Below are 26676 nucleotides of genomic sequence, written 5' to 3'. Positions count from 1 at the left end.
CACACACACCCACCCCCTCTCCTCTATACTTAAATTATCACCACCAACTCCGTCAACCCCTGGGAGCTGACGGACTGGGAGCAATCAAGCCCCCAAAGGAGTCTGGGGATGGTTCCACCACGTGGCGAAAAGGGAATCATTTCTCTCTGGTTCACCTCGCACTGGGCTATTTCTACACTTGACCCTGGAACAGAACAACCCAGGGAAAGGTGAACTTTCACCCCTCCAGAAGTTACTTAAGACTGTAAGTAGGGTTCAAGGACTGAGGTAGGGGTGGTTTCGTTAAGAATACCACCGAAGAGTTGGACACAAAAATTCACTTTGCTGCTGGTTGTCGTCAGGGAGTCCTTTTCCCCTTTTTATTAGAAAAAATTTTGAAACATACAAAAAATGAATACCATCTACCCTTTACCTAGACTAAACAACTTTAACAGCCTGCCCAATATTCATCTATGTTGATGTTTGATTTTGAAGTATTTTATATATGAAAATCATATTCCCCTTGCCCTAAATAATTCAGTGTGTCTCTAACAAACAAGGATGTTTTCCTTCAAAACTGTAACACTAGAATCACACCTAACACAAAATCAAGATAATTCCCTTGTATCATCTCAGGATGAATGCCATTCACATTCTAGTTTACTTGGGTTATTATTCTTAAGTATTTAGAAGTAAAACTAGAAAACTATACCAAAGGCTGACAACAATCCTCAAGTCATTCTTCTGTCAAAGGTTGATGCTTACATTAAGTTCTTTATCTTTGTTTTGAGTTAAAACATCTGGGCGACACCCAAGTGTGAAAGAAACAATTCATCCGACCTCTGACCACAAACGCTATGTCACAGTAGCTACACCAACCGCATCATGAAGAAGTGGAAACAACGGCAGAGACAACTTCCTAGGCGCTGGGCTATTATATTAATTAGTTTCCCCCTTTATCCTCTCTTGAGTAATCCTCCAACCAAGAAAGATGCCTCCAACTCTGTTATTGTTAAAAAAAAAAAAGATCAGAAGCCTTTCACTCCTATGTCCTCTCCCTTAGCTTTTCTTTAACATACTGTGACAAACATAGTTATTCATGCCTGCTGTCTCACCTTCCACTCATTTTTAACCCCCTCGTGAAGTCTGACTTTTCTCCCATTTACTCACTGAGACTGTCCATCAGAAGACCACCAATGTCCTCAGTCACACTTAAAAGACCCTCTCCCCGGCCTCCAGACTTGGGTAGGAAGCCCCCCACGTTCCCTCCATCCTCTCCCCGGCCCAGGGCTCTCCATGCAGCTCTTCTGTCTTTGCTACTTTCTGTAATTTACTTGAGAGATGAGAACGTCACCTGTATGCAGATGACATATAAATCTAGAAAAGGTCAAGATAGGACCGCGCGCCCCCGGCCCTCCAGCCCGCCCGTCCGCCGCTCGCCGCACGATGGGTGCGGGCCGTGAGGCGCCAGCCCCCGTGCCTCCGCCCCGCCGCCGCCCCCGACAAGCGCGCCTCGAGAGCCGCAGCCGCAGCCGGGCCCGCGGGCCCGCATTAAAAAAAAAAAGAAAAGGTCAAGATAAATATATGTTTCCTTACTTTTCCCCTAGAGTCAGAATACACGTGGGGAGCTGGGTGAAAGGAGAGAAAAGCAGAAGCTTCAGTAAATTTACCAGCAAATTCTAAAAGATCTCTCTTTTCTGTGATGGTCGGGATGACTTCCATGTGGAAGTGCCTTCTAGCACATTCAAGAGGAACTGCAGTGGGGGAAACAGGTCGTGGAGCTGCAAGTCCTGGGTTCCAATCACACCCATTAGCTGGGTAATATTACAAGATCCTCAATGTCTTTAAACTTCAGTTCTCATTGGTGCACAAATACAGAAAATAGAACCTGCCTCGTGGGTTTGTTGTGAAAGCTACATGAAGACATACAAGCAAAATGCTAAATTAGCAAGAGAATGTAATGTGTGTGTGTGGTTAGTTGCTTCAGTCGTGTCTGACTCTGTGACCTCATTGGCCACAACTCACCAGGCTCCTCTGTCCACGGGATTTCCAGTGTAAGAATACTGGAGCGGGTTGCCATTACCCTCCTCCAGGGGATCTTCCCAACCCAGGGACTGAACCCGCATCTCCTGTGTCTCCTGCACTGTAGGCAGATTCTTTACCGCTGAACCACCAGGGAAGCCCAACAAGAGAATATGTGCTTAGTTGCTCAGTCATGTTCGACTCTTTGCAACCCCATGGCCTGAAGCCCGCCAGGCTCCTCTGTTTATGGGGATTCTCCAGGCAAGAGTACTGGAGTGGGTTATCATGCCCTCCTCCAGGTGATCTTCCAATCTAGTGATCAAACCCAGGTCTTTCCCATTGCAGGCAGATTCTTTACCGTCTGAGCCACTAGGGAAGCAACAAGAGCAAGCACTAAATAAAATTAAGTTATTGCTAACTGTGACCTAAAGATTCAATTATGAAAAAGGGTTATTTCTTAGCTAATATTTATTACTGGTACTGGCAAAACTGGTTGGGATAATACCGCTTGCCATGTACTGTGGTTATTATTTAGTTATTAAGTCATCTTTGACTCTTTTTTTTTTTGTTTTGCAAACCATTGGAGTATTGCCCATCAGGCTTCTCTGTCCATGGGACTCCCCAAGCAAGATTGCCATTTCCTTCTCCAGGGAATCTTCTGACTAAGGGATCGAACCCAAGTCTCCTGCACTGGCAGGTGGATTCTTTACCACTGATGCACCTCAGAAGCCCAATATTTGTGCTGAGGACTTTTTAAAAGACAGACTGGTTACTTTCCATTTTATCACATAAGCTTTATACCATAAAACAGAGAAAGTACACATACTGCTCTACACAAGTAGTTACTTTTATAAATGGATGATTCACACTAATTAAACTCACAACCCAGGAGAATAAAATTAGCTTGTTTCAACATTTTCTTTTGTTCAGTGATTACAATTCAAGGTTAATGTTAGATACCACATTACTATAATTTTGCCTGAGAGACAGACACTGCACATCCTGCATTTTTAAAAACAGGTACTGCTGATATAAATGCAGGTGCTTGCTAAGGGCCTTGCAGATTTCATAAGCAATTCTAACTAACCTTGGGCTTCACTGTTACTTATTTGTGTACATTTGTAGCTAGGAGGGAAGCTGTTGTTGATGTTCAGTCGCTAAGCTGTGTCCGACTCTTTGCGACCCCCTGAACAACGTAGGGAAAACCACTAGACCATTCAGGTATGACCTAAATCAAATCCCTTATGATTATACAGTGGAAGTGAGAAATAGATTTAAGGGCCTAGATCTGATAAATAGAGTGCCTGATGTACTATGGAAAGAGGTTCGTGACATTGTACAGGAGACAGGGATCAAGACCATCCCCATGGAAAAGAAATGCAAAAAAGCAAAATGGCTGTCTGGGGAGGCCTTACAAATAGCTGTGAAAAGAAGAGAAGCGAAAAGCAAAGGAGAAAAGGAAAGATATAAACATCTGAATGCAGAGTTCCAAAGAATAGCAAGAAGAGTTAAGAAAGCCTTCTTCAGCGATCAATGCAAAGAAAAAGAGGAAAACAACAGAATGGGAAAGACTAGAGATCTCTTCAAGAAAATTAGAGATATCAAGGGAACATTTCATGCAAAGATGGGCTCAATAAAGGACAGAAATGGTATGGACCTAACAGAAGCAGAAGATATTAAGAAGAGATGGCAAGAATACACAGAAGAACTGTACAAAAAAGATCTTCATGACCCAGATAATCACGATGGTGTTTTCACTGACCTAGAGCCAGACATCCTGGAATGTGAAGTCAAGTGGGCCTTAGAAAGCATCATTACGAACAAAGCTAGTGGAGGTGATGGCATTCCAGTTGAGCTATTCCAAATCCTGAAAGATGATGCTGTGAAAGTGCTGCACTCAATATGCCAGCACATTTGGAAAACTCAGCAGTGGCCACAGGACTGGAAAAAGTCAGTTTTCATTCCAATCCCAAAGAAAGGCAATGCCAAAGAATGCTCAAACTACCACACAATTGCACTCATCTCACACGCTAGTAAAGTAATGCTGAAAATTCTCCAAGCCAGGCTTCAGCAATATGTGAACCATGGACTTCCTGATGTTCAAGCTGGTTTTAGAAAAGGTAGAGGAACCAGAGATCAAATTGCCAACATCCACTGGATCACGGAAAAAGCAAGAGAGTTCCAGAAAAGCATCTATTTCTGCTTTATTGACTATGCCAAAGCCTTTGACTGTGTGGATCACAATAAACTGTGGAAAATTCTGAAAGAGATGGGAATACCAGACCACCTGATCTGCCTCTTGAGAAATTTGTATGCAGGTCAGGAAGCAACAGTTAGAACTGGACATGGAACAACAGACTGGTTCCAAATAGGAAAAGGAGTACGTCAAGGCTGTATATTGTCACCCTGCTTATTTAACTTCTATGCAGAGTACATCATGAGAAACGCTGGACTGGAAGAAGCACAAGCTGGAATCAAGATTGCTGGGAGAAATATTAATAACCTCAGATATACAGATGACACCACCCTTATGGCAGAAAGTGAAGAGGAACTAAAAAGCCTCTTGATGAATGTGAAAGTGGAGAGTGAAAAAGTTGGCTTAAAGCTCAACATTCAGAAAAAGAAGATCATGGCATCCGGTCCCATCACGTCATGGGAAATAGATGGGCAAACAGTGGAAACAGTGACAGACTTTATTTTGGGGGGCTCCACAATCACTGCAGATGGTGACTGTAGCCATGAAATTAAAAGACGCTTACTCCTTGGAAGGAAAGTTATGACCAATCTAGATAGCATATTCAAAAGCAGAGACATTACTTTGCCAACAAAGGTTCGTCTGGTCAAGGCTATGGTTTTTCCTGTGGTCATGTATGGATGTGAAAGGTGGACTATGAAGAAGGCTGAGTGCCGAAGAATTGATGCTTTTGAACTGTGGTGTTGGAGAAGACTCTTGAGAGTCCCCTGGACTGCAAGGAGATCCAACCAGTCCATTCTGAAGGAGATCAGCCCTGGGATTTCTTTGGAAGGAATGATGCTAAAGCTGAAACTCCGGTACTTTGGCTACCTCATGCGAAGAGTTGACTCATTGGAAAAGACTCTGATGCTGGGAGGGATTGGGGGCAGGAGGAGAAGGGGACGACAGAGGATGAGATGGCTGAATGGCATCACTGACTCGATGGATATGAGTCTGGGTGAACTCCGGGAGTTGGTGATGGACAGGGAGGCCTGGCGTGCTGCAATTCATGGGGTCACAGAGAGTCGGACACGACTGAGCAACTGAACTGAACTGAACTGAACTGCAGCATGCCAGCAACCCGGCCCTTTACTATCTCCTGGAGTTTGCTGAAATTCATGTCCATGGAGTCGGTGATGCCATCTAACCATCTCATCCTCTGTCACCTCCTTCTCCTCATGCCTTCAATCTTTCCCAGGATCAGGGTCTTTTCCAATGAGTTGGCGATTTGTATCAGATGGCCAAGTACTGGAGTTTCAGCTTCAGCATCAAATATTCAGGGTTGATTTCCTTTAGGATTGACCGGAGGAGGGAAGTACTGAGATTATTTTAGCTTATTAAAGAGTTACTGGATTTGCAGAAGGCTGAGAATTTAAAAATAGAAGCCAAATGTGGCTGGCGTTTATCTCAAATGCTTATGTTCAAGTGGCAGTCTGTTTGGTGAAGACACCAAGCATGCCACTGAATGATGTGCATTTTCATAAACCCAGGCAGAATCCCACTACTTCCCCAAGTGGTGGACCATGGGTACACAGACACCTCACATTCTGATTCATCTGACTTCTCAGAGCTCTGTCCCTGGACAGCTCTTCCTGGTTAGTTTTCAGGAGAGGTGAGAATGAGGAGGTAACATTATTTAGTACTCATCTTGAGGTAGGGAAGCTGTTGAGTCAATAACGCAAATTAGAGCTCAGAGAATGTTCACAACATTTTCTAAGGAAAATCTCCATTTTATAAGTTGGAAACTTGGAGCTTAAAAGGGCAAATTCCAGAGGCAAGAGCATATTCAGCTTTTGGTGGAGTCTGAAGTTTACATTAGTTTTAACGGACAAAATGTCAAATTGTGAATACCAAATCAGGGTTAATACCCTAGGAAGGTTCAGCCTAAACCCGAGACACTTGCTTTAGTGTAAGCAATGTTGAGTGAGCTTGACCGATCGCTCTGAACTGTAGAGACAAAAGGAATTTGATGAAGAGAAATCTGAACTGTTAAAGGGAGCTCATTCATCTTTACAAACTATTGGCTATAATTAAGTTGCACTAGGTTCCTTTTTCTTAAAAAGAAATTTTTGTTTTGTTTTGTTGTTGTCATTTAACAAGTCAAGATAAACTGGGGAGGTAAGAGATGTTCAGGGTGAGCTATGAGTGGAGTAGGCCAGGCAGGAGTTTAGATGGCCTGAGTATGCATAAAAATTCCGAATTCCCCATTGTACATTCCTTAGGAAATCTTTGCCCTTTCGGTAGCAACAAGAAGTTAGAGCTTGGATAAAATTGATCTGTGATGCCTTTTGACTAAAACGTGTGTGAAAGTGGCCATCACATTTCTAAACCCTATGCCAATTTTTCTTGAGTGGTTTCTCTGCTGTTAGCAAAATACGTGATGCTGACTAAACACATTCTCTCTCTCGGAATCAACTGTTTGTTAAACCAAGAAAATTCTTTTTATTCCAAATAAAAAATTTACTTCATCAGAAAGAGGGACGTCTTTATTTTTTTTTTTCAAAGCACACCTAATAATTTCAGAATTCAGAGTAAGGTGATTCTTATCACCACCACGTGAGAGTGTAATTCTGATAAGAACTTCAAGTCGTATTTCTCTTCTCTGAAAATTTTATGACAGTATTTCTTTTCACATGAAGACTTTCATGAAAATCTCTGATTAAAAATATGGGAAAGGCACTCGGGATTGTGATTTTTCTAAAAATGCTGAGGTCTGCTATTTTTTGGAATATATGTAAACAGAGCTGTGTATGGCTGCCTAGGCTGTGTACTGCACAACTTCAAGGGACACCATTTAGAGAGACCACAAAGTAAGGGGTGTTGCCTGGGACAGCACAGTGCAGTGGCCCTGACAGAAATGGTACACGGCGAAGGAGAAAAACAGCTGCCACCAGAAAATAAGGACAAAGGGGGCAAGTCATAAAGATGGATGGGCCAGCTTGTACCCAAATGGCAAAATATGGACAAGTCGAGCATCAAAATAAACAAGGACAGGAAGATATTTTGACCCCCTGCATGAAGTAAGAATCCGTAACTCCATGCTGATAATAACAGGTAAGTAAGGGCACAGTGGGAGGGAGGGACAGCTCTTCCTTACAGTAGAATGACAACACACGGAAGAAGGAACAATGGAGTTATGTTAGAAATGCACTATTTTACCACCTTCAAAGTAAAAATTGAATCAGACAGGTATCATCAACAACTGCTCAATAAAACGGGGTAGGGAGTTAGAGAAGGAACAGGATACCCACAGAATCTCAAAGAATCTTCTTTCAAACTTCCCAGTAACACAAAGCACATGCTAATTATACAGCAGAGAAATCAGACGTCTTAACCGAGTGATCAAAATCAAGGTCACCAGTAAGGGACAGAGGGACACCTGTGTCTCCAGGTGTGATCTCACCGAGGAGGACACAACCAGCCCAAAGTGCACAATCTCAGTCTAATCATGAAGAGACTGTGGAACCCAAAGTGAGGGTTATTCTAAAAAGCAACTTGCCTACATGCTTCTAGATTGTCAAGAAACACGAGAAAGGCTGAGGAACGGTCCCAGATTAAATAAGGAGACTAAAGGGACATGATAGGAAAAACCAGTAAGTGGTCTCAGACTAGATGCTGTCCTGGAGGGAAAAGAATATTATTGGGACAAATGACAAAACTGGAACGTGCACTGCAGATTAAATCAAAGTATTAAATGTCCTGAATTTGCTGACAGTACTGTGGTTACATAAGAGGATATCCTTGTTTTTAGGAACCATATAATAAAGTACAAGGGGGATGCGTGTGGTCTGCTCCAAAGATTTGGGATAAATAAATAAATAATATGGGTGTGTGTGTGGGTGTGTGCCTGCATGTAGAGAAAGAGATGGAGGAAAAGAATACAACAAACATGGCAAAATAATGGTCCAAATTGGGTAAATAATATAAAGGAATATATCATACTATTGCAGCCTCAAAATAAGTTTAAAACAACAACAACAACAAAAAGTAGCCAAAACAGCTCTGAGGGGTGTCAGTCTGCTTTAATGAGCATTCAACTCAAAGTAATTCAACTTGTAATCTGCACTTCAAAACAAAGAGTTAAATCTTCAGAAACATTGTGCTGCTATCGTTACGATAATCACCACCATTAACACCATGGAGCACTTGGGAAGTATTAATAGTAAGCATTTCCCACTTCGCTCAGTGGTAAAGAATCTGCCTGCAATGCAGGACACTGGGGTATGATTACTGAGTTGGGAAGACCCCCTGAAGAAGGAAATGGCAACCCACTCCAGTATTCTTGCCTGGGAGAATCCTATGGACTGGGGAGCCTGCAGGGCTACAGTCCATGGGGTTGCAGAGTCAGACCCGACTGAGTGACTATACAAACAAGCACTCAGAAAGGCGCTTCACTTGCATCACCTCTTTTAATCTCCACAACCACCCAAAGAGAAAGGCACTCATTGTCTCCACTTTATAGATGAGGAAATTGAGATCCAGAGAGGTGGAGTAACTTGCCCAAATACACACAGTAAGTGGCAGAATCAGGAATCCAACTAGGCTGATTACAAAGCTGGTAGATTTTATTCCTACATCAAACGTATTTAATTAATTATTTTTCTCAAAGAATGAGTGGTGACTCTCAATGTAAATGAAGTTATAACAAAGTAGTGAAATATGCATGAATAAGTGTTTCTTTTACTAACGAAAATTAGAACACTACTAAACCAGAGACATAAATGGTATTTTTAGCCTCCACTATTTACTTTATGCTCTCTTTCTTCCAAAGGCTGGACTTGGTCATAAATCCTTTGAAATAAAATATACCTGAGGATGTTCTTTGAAATGATTTTATCAAGTTTCATAAAACACTGGTTCCTTGCTATGGACTGAATGTTTACATCCTCCCAAAGTCAGATCCTGAAGGCTAAATCCCCAATGTGATGGAATTTGGAGGTGGGGTCTTTGGAGGGCAATTAGTCCTGAGGGTGGAGCCTTCATGAATGAGATTAGTGCCCTTGTAAGAAAAGACTCAGGAAAGCTGATTGTTCTCTCTCACTCTCGATCTCTCTCTTCTTTCTCTCTCTCTCTCTCTCTCTCTCTCTCTACCATATGAGGACACAGCAAGAAAATAACCATCTGAAAACCAGAAAGTGGGCTCTCACCAGACATCAGACTTACTGGCACTTTGATCTTGGACTTCTCAAGAAAGAAATTTCTGTTATTTACAATCCCACCAGTCTATGGAATTTTGTTACAGCAACTTGAACTAAGACAGTTCCACTTCAAATTTTTCTTCCTTTAATATGTTTTCTTTCTTTTCATGTAAAGTGGTGGAATCTTAGTGCTCATATTTCCTTTTAGTCTTTAACTTTACTTTAAAAATGAAAAAGTATCATTTGCAATATACTGCCTGGGGTTCCCAATTAAGTGCACTATCACTTTCCTTGCAGATAAACAGTAAGCTGTCCGCATACCATTTTTTATCCCAACGGAAGATGAATGTAAAAAATCTATATATTTAGAACAAAACATTTGCAAGTATTTGCAGGTGTTTGGGGAAATCTCATCATCTGACACAGCGAATGCCCACTCCAGAACAAAGGATTTCCAACCTTGGCTGAATAACAAGAGGAGCTATTAAAAACCCTGATGCTCAGCCCACACTCAAAGCCAATTAAATCAGAACCTTGGATGTGGAACTGGGCATCAGTCATTTTTAAAGCTTCCCAGGTGATTCCCAGATATGTAGCCACGTTTGAGATCCCTGGATGGAACATCCCCAGCCATAAAGAACTGTATCTTTTGTGTACAGATCCAAAGGACTCACAAAGGCCTTTTGAATTAGTCTCACTTGTTAAGGAGTGTACAGTCCAACTGGCAAGTGGAGATATGGGTACATGCAATGGCTCAGCAGGTAAAGAATCCGCATGCAAAGCAGGAGACACAGGAGACATGGGTTTGATTCCTGGGTCAGGAAGATCCCCTGGAGGAGGAAATGGCAATCCATACCCGTATTCTTGCCTGGAGAATCTGATGGACAGGGAAGCCAAGTGGGCCACAGTCCATGGGGTCACAAAGAGTGGACATGACCGAGTGCCTAAGCACAAGTACAAGGAAGAGGTAATGGAGTGAAACCTGAGGACGTGTGCCAAATGCATGTGATACAAGGTAAGCACATCAGGAGACAACATGGGGACAAGTTGGGGGAGCCAGCAGCCTCCTGATGCAACGACAGGCTCTGACGGAAGCACAGCTGAGGAAGGCAACTCCGGCCAGGGAGTGGTTACACGGAAAAGTACTCAGAATGTCCAGGACACAGGAAGGTGACTAATCTAGCCAGAGGGGAAGGCCCACTCTTCAGAGTGGAAAAGTTAAGTTTGGAGAAGTGGACTAGAATCAGAGCATGAGAGCTTTGAGCAGAAAGTTAGAGAGACTGGTGGTATATGGGGTCTCTAAAGAAATCTGCACATCTGATCAAATGACAACATTCGTTTGGGACAAGCGATGTCACAGAGCTATTCACAAGGGTTTGGGGGAAAGACTAAAAGTCAATCTGCTAAAAGAACACAACAGATTAGGTAAATTTATTCATCTGAATCACAACCTTACATCTTCCTTCTTGGTTTTCCATGAAGTACAGGAACCATAATTTTGGTTCGGCTAAAACTAGCATGGAACTCACCTGTCGTGTGACCACTGGCAGGAGAGACCAGGCAGGTGGAGGCTCGCTCTCATTCTCTGTCCCTTTGCCTGGCTCCCAATATCACTCTTAACACTTTCTGTAGCTATATGTTCCTCCTTTTTCTATGAAGGCTACTCCCACAGCTGGGAAAGAGAATTCTAGGACAGAGTTTCAGGCAACAGAAATCTTTTCTTAAATTTTTTCTGTAATAAGGATTTTGAGAAGTTTAGTGACCCCTAGGTCATATCCAGCAATAAAGACTCCTAGAAATAAAAAGGGGACCAAACCATTCTTACATCCCATAAATATTTACTGAACACATACCATTTACTGCTGTTCTAGGCAGTGGGAATACAGTGAAGCCCCTTTTCCAAACAGACAACTCTCTGGGCAATGCAGAGGTTTCGCTCAAAAACATAACAGCAGTCTAGGGCATCCTGCTACAGACTTTTGAAACATTAATGATACTAGAGAAAAAGAAAAAGATCCTTCACATAATGAATTATAAGGAACAGAAGGAAGTGTAGGATATATATATATATATGCTTTTTAAAATGCTTTTTAAAAACTGCATGTATAAACTGCCACTATTGAAAATGCATTCAAGCTACTAGATGGATCCTGAATTCCTAGAACAGTGCTAGTACTTAGAAAGCCCTTAATAAATATTAGTTAAATGACATGGAAAGGAACTAGTTAAATAACAGTAAATTTAGTTAACATGTTAACTAAACTAGTTAAAAATTAGTTAAATAAATGCAACAGTGACATGTTACACTGAACAGAATTCCAAGTGAGGCAGGAAAGTAGCTATTATCCTGATTCAACTAAAGCAGTGAGGTCACCTCTGCTGTCTGTGTTCTAAATGCTCCTTTGCAGAAGGACATATGCAGGTATCTGACTTTTCAATACTTTTAAAACCAGACCATAATGCTTGTTTGTGCAATGGTATTTTGTAAAACCATGAAATCAAAGTCATTCACAAATTGTGCTCAGGTTAATTCAGAGATCCTTGTGCTCAGAGGCTGCCTACACATATGGACTGCCTTTCCAAAGAAGATCTTCGGAACATTTTTATTTTATGAATATCTGAGAAGAATTTGTGCTTAACGGGGAACTCTGCTCAATGTTATGTGGCAGCCTGGATAGGAGGGGAGTCTGGGGGAGAATGCACACATGTACATGTATGGCAGAGTCCCTTTGCAGTCCACCTGAAACTTTCACATTGTTAACTGACTATACTCCAGTACAAAATAAAAAGTTAAAAAAACGCACAAGATCATTAAAGAAAAAAAAAAATTCATGCTTAACTACATGCATTAATTAGAAATTCCTATGACAAAATGAATCTGGTAACCAAAGTGTTTTGTTCTTCTTTGTCCAAGTCATTATATCCTCTAGTTTATAGACAACTCCTATTTTCTCACTGTGGAGAGAAAATTAGCATATTCAAGTACCCTTCCGTGGCCCTGTCCCTTGAGAGGAGCTTTACCTGCATAATGTACCGGAATCTCTATCTTTGGCCCAATGACATAGTGCCCCTCCTCCAAGCTGTGGGCGGTGATGGTGGTCCACTGACGACACGAGTGGATCAGAAGGTAGTCATTGTCCCGCAGCCCTTCTACGCACTCTCCTGAAAACAAATTTTATAAGAAACTTAGAATTAGCATCTGCTTACTCCATTCTCTGCAACACAATTTCATTAGTTGTAAGTTCACTAATGGAGAAGTTGACAGCTCATCCCAAGATGAGATAAAGTCCACTTTTGAATCAGCAATTTAAAAAAAGGCATTCCATGCCAAGTTGACAACTATACACAGGATTCCATAAAAATGTTTCCCATTTATCTGCAAAGAGATTTTTAAATACCTCATTCTATCCTAGTGGTATTTCAACAATAATATAATAAAATAAAAATATACTGAGTGCCAACAATATCCTGAGCACATCTAATTAAATGTTTTATATGTATTATTTCAATGTAATAGAAGAACATTATGAGGCAGGTATTGTTCCTTCTTTATAGACAAGAAAAATGAAGGTTCAGAATGTTAAGTATAGGGGTTTCCCTGGTGGCTCAGTGGTAAAGAATCCACCTGCCATTGCATGGAAGACATGGGTTCAATTCCTGACCTGGGAAGATCCCACTTGCCTCAGAGCAACTGAACCCATGAGCCACAACTACTGAGCCTGGTCTCTAGAGGCTGGGGAGCCACAACAACTGCACCTTCGTGCTTCACCTACTGAAGTCCACCTGGCCTGGACCCCATGCTCCACAACAACAGAAGCCACCGCAGTGAGAAGCCCACACGCCACAACTACAGAGTAGCCCCAGCTCTCTGCAGCTAGAGAAAAGCCCATGCAGTAACGAAGACCAAGCTCAGATGTGATAAATAAATAAACAAAATTATTTTTAAAAACAGAAATGTATAGTCTAAGTGCACAGATTTAATAAGCAGAAAGGTGCGGATTCAAGCCTAGGTCAGATTCCAAAGCTTATGCTTTTTTTTTTTCTTGGGTACACCATGGCTCATGGGACCCTAGTTCCCTAAACCAGGAGTGGAACTCAGGCCTTTGTCTGTGAAACCATAAAGTCCCAACCGCTGGACTGCCAGGGAATGTGCCCAGTACAGTACTAAAACATGTAAAGTTTGAAAGGAGATTATAAGCATTTAATCTCAAGTACTGTTTCAACAGAGAGAAATTTAGTTTTTTATTTTTGGTACTTATATTGTAGTGATTAAATTTCTCTCTGTTGAAACAGTACTTGAGATTAAATGCTTATAATCTCCTTTCAAACTTTACATGTTTTAGTACTGTACTGGTACAAAAACAGACACATAAATCAATGGAACAGAACAGAAAGCCTAGAAATAAACCCACACACTTATGGTTAATTAATCTACAACAAAGGAGGCAAGAATACACAATAGAGAAAAACACAGTCTCTATAGCAAGTGTTTCTGGGAAAACTGGCCAGTTCTATGTAAAGGAATAAAATTAAAACATTCTTCAACATCATATACAAAAATAAACGCAAAATGGATTAGAGACCTAATTGTAAGACCATGTAACTCTCAAACTCTTAGAGGAGAAGAAAACATTGGCAGAATCCTTTTTGATATAAGTTGCAGCAATATTTTATTGGATCTGCTTCCTAGACTAATGGAAATAAAAGCAAAAATAAACAGATGGAACCTAATCAAACTTAAGAACTTTTACACAGCAAAGGAAGCCAGAAAGAAAATGAAAAGACAACTTACAAAATGAGAGAAAATATTCACAATGTGATGGACAAGGGATTAACTTACAAAATATACAAACAGCTCACATAGTTCCATAACAAAAAAACAACCCAATTAAAAAATGGGCAGATCAAAATAGACGTTTCTCCAAAGAAGACATACAGATGGCCAACAGGCACAGGAAAGAATCAACATCACTATTCAGTTCAGTTCAGTCGCTCAGTTGTGTCTGACTCTTTGCTACCCCATTATTCACAGCATGCCAGGCTTCCCTGTCCATCACCAACTCCTGGAGCTCACTCAAACTCATGTCCATCGAGTCGGTGATACCATCCAGCCATCTCATCCTCTGCCGTCCCCTTCTCCTCCTTCCCACAATCCCTCCCAGCATCAGGGTCTTTTCCAATGAGTCAACTCTTCGCATGAGGTGGCCAAAGTATTGGAGTTTCAGCTTCAACATGAGTCCTTCCAATGAACACCCAGGACTGATCTCCTTTAGAATGGAATGGTTGGATCTCCTTGCAGTCCAAGGGACTCTCAAGAGTCTTCTCCAACACCACAATTCAAAAGCATCAATTCTTCGGCGCTCAGCCTTCTTCACAGTCCAACTCTCACATCCATACATGACCACTGGAAAAACCATACGCTTGACTAGACGGACTTTTGTTGTCAAAGTAATATCTCTGCTTTTGAATATGCTATCTAGGTTGGTCATAACTTTCCTTCCAAGGAGGAAGCGTCTTTTAATTTCATGGCTACAATCACCATCTGAAGTGATTTTGGAGCCCCCCAAAATAAAGTCTGACACCGTTTCCACTGTTTCCCCATCTATTTCCCATGAAGTGATGGGACCGGATGCCATGATCTTAGTTTTCTGAATGTTGAGCTTTAAGCCAATTTTTTCACTCTCCTCTTTCACTTTCATCAAGAGGCTTTTTAGTTCTCTGCACTTTCTGCCATAAGGGTGGTGTCATCTGTATATCTGAGGTTATTGATATTTCTCCCGGCAATCTTGATTCCAGCTTGTGCTTCTTCCAGCCCAGCATTTCTCATGATATACTCTGCACATAAGTTAAATAAGCAGGGTGACAATATACAGCCTTGACGTACTCCTTTTCCTATTTGGAACCAATCTGTTGTTCCATGAACAATTCTAACTGTTGCTTCCTGACCGGCATACAGGTTTCTCAAGACTCAGGTCAGGTGGTCTGGTATTCCCATCTCTTTCAGAATTTTCCACAGTTTATTGTGATCCACACAGTCAAAGGTTCTGGCATAGTTAATAAAGCAGAAATAGATGCTTTTCTGGAACTCTCTTGCTTTTTCCATGATCCAGAGGATATTGGCAATTTGATCTCTGGTTCCTCTGCCTTTTCTAAAACCAGCTTGAACATCTGGAAGTTCATGGTTCACATCCACTGGAGAAGGAAATGGCAAACCACTTCAGTATTCTTGCCTTGAGAACCCCATGAAGAGTATGAAAAGACAAAATGATAGGATACTGAAAGGGGAACTCCCCGGGTTGGTAGGTGCCCAATATGCTACTGGAGATCAGTGGAGAAATAACTCCAGAAAGAATGAAGGGATGGAGCCAAAGCAAAAACAATACCCAGTTGTCGATGTGACTGGTGATAGAAGCAAGGTCCGATGCTGTAAGGAGCAATATTGAATAGGAACCTGGAATGTTTGGTCCATGAATCAAGGCAAATTGGAAGTAGTCAGACAGGAGATGGCAAGAGTGAATGTCGACATTCTAGGAATCAGCGAACTGAAATGGACTGGAATGGGTGAATTTAACTCAGATGACCATTATATCTACTATTCTGTGGGCAAGAATCCCTTAGAAGAAATGGAGTAGCCAACATGGTCAACAAAAGAGCCCAAAATTCAGTCCTTGGATGCAATCTCAAAAACGACAGAATGATCTCTGTTCTTTTCCAAGGTAAACCATTCAATATCACGGTAATCCAAGCCTATGCCCCAACCAGGAACTCTGAAGAAGCTGAAGTTGAATGGTTCTATGAAGACCTATAAGACCTTTTAGAAGTAACACCCAAAAAAGATATCCTTTTCATTATAGGGGACTGGAATGCAAAAGTAGGAAGTCAAGAGATACCTGGAGTAACAGGCAAATTTTGCCGTGGAGTACAGAATGAAGCAGGGCAAAGGCTAATAGAGTTTTCCCAAGAGTACGCACTGGTCATAGCAAACACTCTCTCCCAACAAAACAAGAGAAGACTCTACACATGGACATCACAAGATGGTCAACACCGAAATCAGATTGATTATATTCTTTGCAGCCAAAGATTGAGAAGCTCTATAAATTCAGCAAAAACAAGACCGGGAGCTGACTGTGGCTCAGATCATGAACTCCTTATTGCCAAATTCAGACTTAAATTGAAGAAAGTGGGGAAAACCACTAGACCATTCAGGTATGACCTAAATCAAATCCCTTATGATTATACAGTGGAAGTGAGAAATAGATTTTAGGGACTAGATCTGATAGACAGAGTGCCTGATGAACTATGGATGGAGGTTCGTGACACTGTACAGGAGACAGGGATCAAGACCATCCCCATAGAAAAGAAATGCACAAAAGCAAAATGGCTGTCTGAGGAGGTCTTACAAATAGCTGTGAAAAGAAGAGAAGTGAAAAGCAAAGGAGAAAAGAAAAGATATAAGCATCTGAATGCAGAGTTCCAAAGAACAGCAAGGAGAGATAAGAAAGCCTTCCTCAGTGATCAATGCAAAGAAACAGAGGAAAACAACAGAATGGGAAAGACTAGAGATCTCTTCCAGAAAATTAGAGATACCAAGGGAACATTTCATGCAAAGATGGGCTCGATAAAGGACAGAAATGGTATGGACCTAACAGAAGCAGAGATATTAAGAAGAGGTGGCAAGAATACACAGAAGAACTGTACAAAAAGCTTCACGACCAAGATAATCATGATCGTGTGATCACTGACCTAGAGCCAGACATCCTGGAATGTGAAGTCAAGTGGGCCTTAGAAAGCATCACTATGAACAAAGCTAGTGGAGGTCATGGAATTCCAGTTGAGCTATTTCACTAATTATTAGAGAAATACAAATCAAAATGACAATGAAGTACTACTCACTTCACACCAATCAGAATAACCATCATCAAAAAGTCTACAAACAATAAATGCTGGAGAAGGTATGGAGAAAAGGGAACCCTCCTAAACTGTCGGGAATGTAAACTGTTACAGCCAGGATGGAGAACAGTCAAGAGGTTCCTTAAAGAACTAAAAACAGAGTTACCTTATGATCCAGCAATCCCCTCCCTGGGCAAATATCAGGAAAAGACAAAGCTGTAATTTGAAAAGATACATGCACCCTAATGTTCACTGCAGCCCGATTTACAATAGCTAACATATGGAAGTAGCCTAAATGTCCACTGAGAGACGAAAGGATAAAGAAGATGTGGGATATGTATACAATGGAGTATTACTCAGCCATAAAAAAAGAATGAAATAATGCCTTTTGTAGCCATATGGATGGGCTTAGACATTATCATACTATGGAATAACTCAAAGAAAGACAAATATCATATGGTATCACTTTTGTTTGGAATCTAAAACTATGATACAAATGAACTTATTTCCAAAACAGAGACTCACAGGCATAGAAAACAAAATTATGTTTATCAAAGGGGAAAGGTGAGGGAGAAGGGTAAATTAAGAGTTCAGAATTAACAGATATACACTACTCAAGATAAAAAAGAAAAACAGCACTGGGGGCTATATTCAAAATATCATAATAATCAATAATGGAAAAGAACCTGAAAAAGAATATAAATGTAACTGAATATATGTAACTTTTTCTGGAACTCTCTTGCTTTTTCAATGATCCAACAAATGTTGGAAATTTGATCTCTGGTTCCTCTCTGCCTTTTCTAAATCCAGCTTGAACATCTGGAAGTTCATGGTTCACGTACTGTTGAAGCCTGGCTTGGAGAATTTTGAGCATTACTTTGCTGGCATGTGAGATGAATGTGAAGAACTGACTCATTGGAAAAGACCCTGATAGTGGCAAAGATTGAAGGTGGGAGAAGGGGAGGACAGAGGATGAAATGGTTGGATGGCATCACCAACTCAATGGACATGAGTTTGAGTAAGCTCCTGGAGTTGGTGATGGACAGGGAAGCCTGGTATGCTGCACTCCATGGGGCTGCAAAAAGTCGGACACAACTGAGCAATTGAACTGAACTGAGAGCAATTGTGCAGTAGTTTGCACATTCTTTGGCATTGCCTTTCTTTGGGCTTGGAATGAAAACTGATCTTTTCCAGTCCTGTGGCCACTGCTGAGTTTTCCAAATTTGCTGGCATATTGAATGCAGCACTTTCACAGCATCATCTTTTCTGATTTGAAATAGCTCAACTGGAATTCCATCACCTCCATTAGCTCTGTTTGTAGTGATGATTCTTAAAGCCCACTTGACTTCACATTCCAAAACGTCCGGCTCTACATGAGTGATCATACCACTGTGGTTATCTGGGTCATGAATATCTTTTTGTATAGTTCTTCTGTGTATTCTTGCCACTTGTTCTTATCTTCTGCTTCTGTTAGGTCCATACCATTTCTGTCCTTTATTGTGTCCATCTTTGCAAGAAATGTTCCCTTGGTATCTCTAATTTTCTTGAAGAGATCTCTAGGATTTCCCATTCTATTGTTTTCCTCTATTTCTTTGCACTGATCACTGAGGAAGGATTTATCTCTCCTTGCTATTCTTTGGAACTCTGCATGCAAATGGGAATACCTTTCCTTTTCTCCTTTACTTTTGGCTTCTCTTCCTTTCTCAGCTATTTGTAAGACTTCCTCAGACAACCATTTTGCCTTTTTGCATTTCTTTTTCTTGGGGATGGTCTTGATCACTGCCTTCTGTACAGTGTCACAAAACTCCATTCGTAGTTCTTCAGGCACTCTATCAGATCTAATCCCTTGAATCTATTTGTCACTTCCACTGTATAATTGTAAGAGATTTGATTTAGGTCATACCCAAATGGTCTAGTGGTCTTCCCTACTTTCTTCAATTTAAGTCTGAATTTGGCAATAAAGCACTCATGATCTGAGCCACAATCAGCTCCTGGTCTTGTTTTTGCTGACTGTATAGAGCTTCTCAATCTTTGGCTGCAAAGAATATAATCAATCTGATTTTGGTGTTGACCATCTTGTGATGTCCATGTGTAGAGTCTTCTCTTACATTGTTGGAAGAGGGTGTTTGCTATGACCAGTGCATTCTCTTGGCAAAACTCTATTAGCCTTTGCCCTGCTTCATTCTGTACTCTACAGCAAAATTTGCCTATTACTCCAGGTGTTTCTTGACTTCCTACTTTTGCATTCCAGTCGCCTATAATGAAAAGGACATCTCTCTTGGGTGTTAGTTCTAAAAGGTCTTGTGGGTCTTCACAGAACTGTTCTACTTCAGCTTCAGCATTAGTGGTTGGGGCATAGACTTGGATTACTGTGATACTGAATGGTTTTGCCTTGCAAACGAACAGAGATCATTCTGTCGTTTTTGAGATTGCACCCAAGTACTGAATTTTGGACTCTTTTGTTGACTGTGAGGACTACTCCATTTCTTCTAAGGGATTCCTGCCCACAGTAGTAGATATAATGGTCATCTGAGTTATATTCGTCCATTCCAGTACATTTTAGTTCATTGATTTCTAAAATGTCGATGTTCACACTTGCCATCTCCTGTTTGACCACTTCTAATTTACGTTGATTTATGGACCAAACATTCTGGGTTCCTATGCAATATTGCTCTTTACAGCATTGGACTTTACTTCCGTCACCAGTTACATCCACAACTGGGCATTGTTTCGCTTTGGCTCCATCTCTTCATTCTTTCTGGTGTTATTTCTACATTCAGAAAAACTCAACATTCAGAAAACTAAAATCATGGCATCTGGTGCCATCACTTCATGGCAAATAGATGGGGAAAAAATGGAAACACTGAGAGTTTTTTCAGGGGGACTCCAAAATCACAGCAAATGGTGACTGTAGCCATGAAATTAAAAGGTGCTTGTTCCTTTGAAGAAAAGCTATGACCAACATAGACAGCATATTAAAAAGCAGAGACAATACTTTGCCAACAAAGGTCTATCTAGTCAAAGCTATGGTTTTTCCAATAGTCATGTATGGATGTGACAGGTGGACCATAAAGAAAGCTGAGCACTGAAGAATTGATGCTTTTGAACTGTGGTATTGGAGAAGACTCTTGAGAGTCCCTTGGACTACAAGGAGATCAAACCAGTCAATCCTAAACGACTTCAGCCCTGCACTGGAAGGACTGATGCTGAAGCTGAAGCTCCAGTACTTTGGCCACCTGATGCAAAGAACTGACTCATTGGAAAAGACCCTGATGCTGGGAAAGATTGAAGGCAGAAGGAGAAGGGGACAGCAGAGGATAAGATGGTTGGATGGCATCACCGACTAGATGGACATGAGTTTCAGTAAGCTTTGGGAGTTGGTGATGGACAGGGAAGCCTGGCATGCTGCAGTCCATGGAGTTGCAAAGAGTCGGATATGACTTAGCAACTGAATTGAGTTGATACGTAACTGTAACTACAACTGAAAGTAACACAACACTGTAAATCAACTATACTTCAATAAAACAATAAAACAAAATTTTATGTTTTGCCAATTCTCTCTGGCCTCCCACTAAATTTCCCAATCAATTGAAAATAATGAAACTTTGTAACATACAATGAAATTTTTGATTTTAATATTTTCTAAAGTAACTTTTCAGCATTTGCCCCAATAACAAACTATTTCAAATGAGAAACCTATCCCCTGAAACTTAAAAAATGTTTTTTCCTAGATATTAAAATAATCCATCCCCCACTAACCCTGGTTTACAATTTTCCAATGGTCAAAAAAATGACCCAACAAAAACAATAGCAACCTGAAAAGACTAATTTCTTTATACAGAAAATAATATGCCTTCCTTATTTTTGACATTATATCAAGATGTCAAAATATATTAAATATATTTATATTTATATATCTGAATAAATGAATTATTATTGATTTCACTGTGTGTTCTGAAATGGCATTCATAGACTTTTCAAAAATTCTTAAAAGTGTCAATATGTTTTCAGTAAATAAAGTAGAGGAAGCTGTAATATCAACTCGGTTATCAGAGTAATAAATAGTGGGAGGATGGTGGTTCATAAAGCCACCACCAGGGACCACTGGTACTCATGAACCCTCTGCATCCCTCAAGCGTGAAAGAAAGCAGGAAAGAAAGATCTGGAATGGCTGCACCAAAGGAGAAATTAAGCAGCCTTCTAGGTGCTCCCCATTAGGAGGCAGGATGGTAGGAAGGGCATATACCCAGGAGGCAGGTGTTACAAGCTTGCACTTTAGGTACAGCAGACCTGGTCAAGCCCGAGCCCTGCCACCGCCACTGTATGGTCCTGGGCAGGAACCTCCTCTTTACTGTGAGATGGGGAAACAATGGTCCCTGCTTCACAGAGCAGCTGTGAAGACGTGCGATGACAGTGATGGAAAGGTGCAGCACACGTCTGACCATGTTAGAAACAATCAGTAAGGGTCAGCTATTAATTATATTGGAAGCTTTTTCTCCCTAAAACTCAGTCCTCACATAAGCATTGTAATTTAGGGCCTATGAATCTTCCCCAGGTGAGGAAACGACCTTTAGAGCAGTCAAGAAGCTTGTCCTTTTCTCGTAAGTGGCAGAAAACTCACTCCATGGTCCCACTCTCTACTCTGCTCTTCCAATACCACAGTCCTTTGCCTTTAAAAACCACCAATGACAACCCAAGAAACAGGGAGACCCTGACCTTCGGCCTCAAGTCTCACTCCTTGACTCAACCTGTAAGACAGGCTCTACTCCGGAGTGCTTGAGATGCAGAAGCAAACAAAACAAATGGCCCTGCCCTAAGGATGCTCAGGAATCCAACAGGAAGGCGACAGACAGGACCATTAACGCAAATGAATGATTAAATTATGAATTACAAAGTGAAAGGCACCATGGGAAAAGGGTAAGAGATCAGGAACATACAAGAAAGAAGAGTCACTTGCAAGTTTGTCATTTTGAGGTATTTCTCATTTATTTACCCAACAACATGTATTTATTTTGCCTTTTTAAAAAAACAGCTGGAGAGGCAGCCTTGCAAGCATGACTGAGGGGATGAAAAAGCTTGAGGAAAGTGTAAAAAGTACATTATTCTTTAGTCAGTAAGAAAAAAAAAAAAAAAAAAACAGAGGCCATTTGAAATTCCAGGGAAGACAAAAAACCTAGATAAGAAAGCTTTGTCCAAACATGATGAAAATAATAAAGAGGTAGGATTTTAAGCAAAAATCCCAAAACAACGACACTAAAAAACAAACCACCCCCTGACCTGATTTACGGAGTTATAAATGATATTCAAAGAACTGTACATATTTAATGTGTACAATATGATGACCAACAAACACTTGAGAATTTTTTATGCACAAAGCAACTGGGGAGCTGGGGAGTGAGCAAAAATATAAAGAATACCTTGCCCCTCATTCTCCTGGGTGAGATACGTTCTCGTAATTTCACGTAAGGCAGGATGGGATGAACACTATTGCAAGAGGAATAAGATACTGAGAGTGGAGGTGGGGACTTTAGCAGAGAGGATCAACAAAATGCTAACGGGGAATATACAGCATTTGGGTTGATTCTTCTGTGATGGATAAGTTGGGCTTAAATGAGGGTGGAATAGGGAGCCACTGAAGAGTTTTGGATTGTCAAAATTCTGCTTTAGGAAAATTAATGTGGTGGTACTATAAAAAAAATGGGCTTCCCTGATGGCTCAGTGGTAGAGAATCCGCCTACCAGTTCAGGAGACGTGGGTTCTATCCCTGGGTTGGGAAGATCCCCGGAGAAGGAAATGGCAACCCACTCCAGTATTCTCGCCTGGGAAATCCCATGGACAGAAGAGCCTGGTGGGGCTACAGTCCATGGAGTCGCAAAAGAGGCGAACCCGACTTAGCAACTAAACAACAACTATGTATAAAAGATCGATGAGGGAGGAGAAACCAGAGCCATGGGGTGTGTGCAGGAAACTCAGAAGGAAAACACAGTGCCATTCAGGGAAAAGAGAAAATGTCATTTTCTGCAACTAAATTGTTGTATCATAAAAACGGTTTTAATTTTATTCCACAGTGGGCTCTAAAGAGGCAGCCAAGAAGCAACTGCAGTGAAGTTAGTCAGAAAATTTAACGTGAAATTCTCCCGCTTGTTGATGCAGTAAACACTCTATCAAGAGGATTCAGAATGATTGCTGAAGCCATAAAGTGGTAAGAAACCAACGCCTATTTTTCAGCTTATGTCTTTTTCATTTTTTAAAACAACTGAACCAAGTGCCTGCTTGAGGCAAAATAAGTCTCACAAAAATTGTCTAGAAAAAAAAAGCTTAATATAATCACTTAAAATATCCTCGGGCAGGTCACTAATAGAGACACTATTTAAATGAATTCATGAAGTAAACATTTTTTGGTGCTATAATTATCCTGTTGCTTAAGTACTATGTATAACATGCTAAAACTTACATATTTAGCTCAAAGATGTAGTAAAAAGAACTCTCAAAGAACTGTGTGTTAAATTCCAAAATACGTTAGTGCCATCCTGAAATTTCCCCACATCTGGATATACTTATAAATATTTGACTGGTTTGACCTTGATTCTCAAGTCTCACAACCTGTTAAAATCATTTCTCATGTTAGGGGAACATAAATCTATGAATTGTTTAAAGTCAGTCCACTTAAAAAAAACCAATCTCAAAATTTAAAATAAATATTTATAATCTGGACGTACACAAACTGTGTTCCTTTATCTGTTTGACCAACATAATCTCCTGATTCACCTTTCTGATGTCTCCGTCTTACCTGCTCCTAGTTTTCTCCCCTTTACATCCATCTATATTAATTGTAATTATAGGAGTTAATCAAGGTTCCCGAATGGCTTCCCAGGTGGTACTAGTGGTAAAGAATCTGCCTGGTAATGCAGATTCACAAGAGACACGGGTTCAATCCCTGGGTCAGGGAGATCCCCTGGAGAAGGGCATGGGAACCCCTCCATTCTTTCCTGGAGAATCCCATGGACAGAGGAGCCTCACGTGGTCCACGGGGCCGTGAAGAGTTGGACACGACTGAATGACTGAAACACACACAATCAAGGTTCCACCCTTAGCCTGTTCACCTTTTCTCTCTCCTTTACAATCGTATACATCTCTCAATGGTCCCATTAGTTATGGACAACTCTCGAATCCATGCTACCGGTCACTAACTTCTCTTCCGAGCTCAGAGTCCAGACTTTACCTTCTGCATACTTCTGCCATGCTATTCATTCAGGCATCACACATTTATTCAATACTTATCCAGGACCAGCTATGTTTTAGGACCTAGAGATACGGCAGTGAACCAAGTATCTGCTCTCATAGATCTAACCTCTTGACTGGGGTTTCAATCCTCTATTCTTCACTTTTTCAATTTACTGAAATATTGCTGCAGACGACACTTTCGAAAGAACACAGCACTGCTCATCTTCTTCTTCGACTCCCATCTGCCTTCAGAGGTTCCCAGCCACAAGGAGGCCTTAATTCCATGGCCCAGTACTCAAGGCTCCCATGATCTAGTTCTGAAGAGTCTCTCGCCTTACGTTCCCCACATCATATACTGGAGCGCAAAAAACAGTTCTCTGGGCCACATACACATGGCACTTTCATACATCTGGGCCCTCTTCTCACTTTCTTTCATTTTCCTGCAATGAAATGCCTTATATTTGAATTTATCTCCCAATCCCTATTTACTCATGACTCATCTTACTGGCTCTTGATAGACCAGCTCTATGAATGTTTTCCTGCTTTGAATATCAGTATTTTTCACTTAAACTGTACTAATTTTGTAACTTTTTTGCTTATCATCTATCCTAATTTGTAAATTTTAGAGCTATGAGCACAAGAAATTTAGATTGACTGTTTAGTGTTCATATATATTTAAGTGACATAATAAAAAATTAACACTATGAAAATTACAAGCATTTCTTCCCTTCTAAAACCAGTCTTTACATTTATCAAGTTTGAGAACTGTGAAAGTGTTAGTCACTCAGTTGTGTCTGACTCTTTGTGACCCATGGACTGCAGACTGCCAGGCTCCTCCACCCATGGGATTCTCCAGGCAAAAGTACTGAAGTGGGTTGCCATTCCCTTCTTCAGGGGATCTTCCCGACCCAGGGATCAAACCCACGTCTCCCATATTGCAGGCAGATTCTTTACTGTCTGAGCCACCAGGGAAACCCCTTGAGAACCATGGGGATAAGGAACAGACATTCAAGACCATACATGCTGTTGGATGCTGCTGCTGCTACTGCTAAGTCGCGTCAGTCGTGTCCGACTCTGTGCGACCCCATAGATGGCAGCCCACCAGGCTCCCCCATCCCTGGGATTCTCCAGGCAAGAATACCGGAGTGGGTTGCCATTTCCTTCTCCAATGCATGAGATCCTCTCTAAACTATCTGGTTCTACCAGCATCCACAACAATGCAATGAAACAGCCCGGATTCACTGCCCTCATGGTTTTTTTTTTGTTTTTTAACTGCGGTATAACTGACACAACATGGTGTTAGTTTTAGGCATAAATACTAACAACCTGATTTAAAAATACCACAAAATCACCACAAGAAGTTCAGTTCACATTCACCACTATACACAGTTGCTATTTTTTTCCTAAGAGACTTCCAAGATCCACTCTCCCAGCTACTTTCACCTGTGCAATACAATTATACTAAGTAGAGTCGCCATGCTGTACATCGCATTCTCGTGACTTAGTCATTTTCTAACTGGAGACTTGTGCCTTTGGCTCCCACCTGCCCCTTCACCCATTTTGCCCACCACCCTCAGCCCCCACCTCAGGCAACCGCCTTTCTTGTTTCGCTTTTTAAGTATTCTACAGTAACTTTTCAGAGAAGGCAATGGCACCCCACTCCAGTACTCTTGCCTGGAAAATCCCATGGATGGAGGCGCCTGGAAGGCTGCAGTCCATGGGGTCGCTGAGGGTCGGACACGACTGAGCGACGTCACTTTCACTTTTCACTTTCATGCATTGGAGGAGGAAATGGCAACCCACTGCAGTGTTCTTGCCTGGAGAATCCCAGGGACGGGGGAGCCTGGTGGGCTGCCGTCTATGGGGTCGCACAGAGTCGGACACGACTGAAGAGACTTAGCAGCAGCACAGTAACTTTTAACTTAGGCTATTCTCCCCAACGTTGAACCTTGTGGGTTTTTGTTTTTGTTTTTTAATGCCTTCTATTTTAGCTTTGTCTGAACTGTAATGAAATTCATTACAGCTGAATGTGTCTGAGCAAGTGTATAACTGCTGTACCTTTATACATGAATTACTCAGAATGTGTCTGAATCAGCTCAAGTCCTCGTGTCTGCACAGCAGAATCCAAATTTCTTTGAAATGCTTTATTTTTAAACATGAAATATGACTGTACTCAGATGACAACTGATA

At 41.2% G+C, this 26676-nt stretch overlaps 1 protein-coding gene across 2 annotated transcripts in view; it reads right to left on the bottom strand.

Annotated features, from left to right (window-relative positions):
* Window positions 1–26676, bottom strand: part of GAREM1 (GRB2 associated regulator of MAPK1 subtype 1) — a 236513-nt gene that overhangs the window by 143365 nt on the left and 66472 nt on the right. For both annotated transcript variants that reach the window (XM_027526327.1, XM_027526329.1), the window contains exon 2: window positions 12394–12534. In XM_027526327.1, the coding sequence (XP_027382128.1) occupies window positions 12394–12534 (141 nt within the window). The remainder of the gene's footprint in view (window positions 1–12393; window positions 12535–26676) is intronic.

The sequence above is a fragment of the Bos indicus x Bos taurus genome, chromosome 24, assembly GCF_003369695.1.
Source record: "Bos indicus x Bos taurus breed Angus x Brahman F1 hybrid chromosome 24, Bos_hybrid_MaternalHap_v2.0, whole genome shotgun sequence".
In the NCBI taxonomy this organism is placed as follows: Eukaryota; Metazoa; Chordata; class Mammalia; order Artiodactyla; family Bovidae; genus Bos; species Bos indicus x Bos taurus.
The sequence above is the reverse complement of the archived record's forward strand: the minus strand, read 5'-3'. Positions and strand labels throughout refer to the sequence as shown.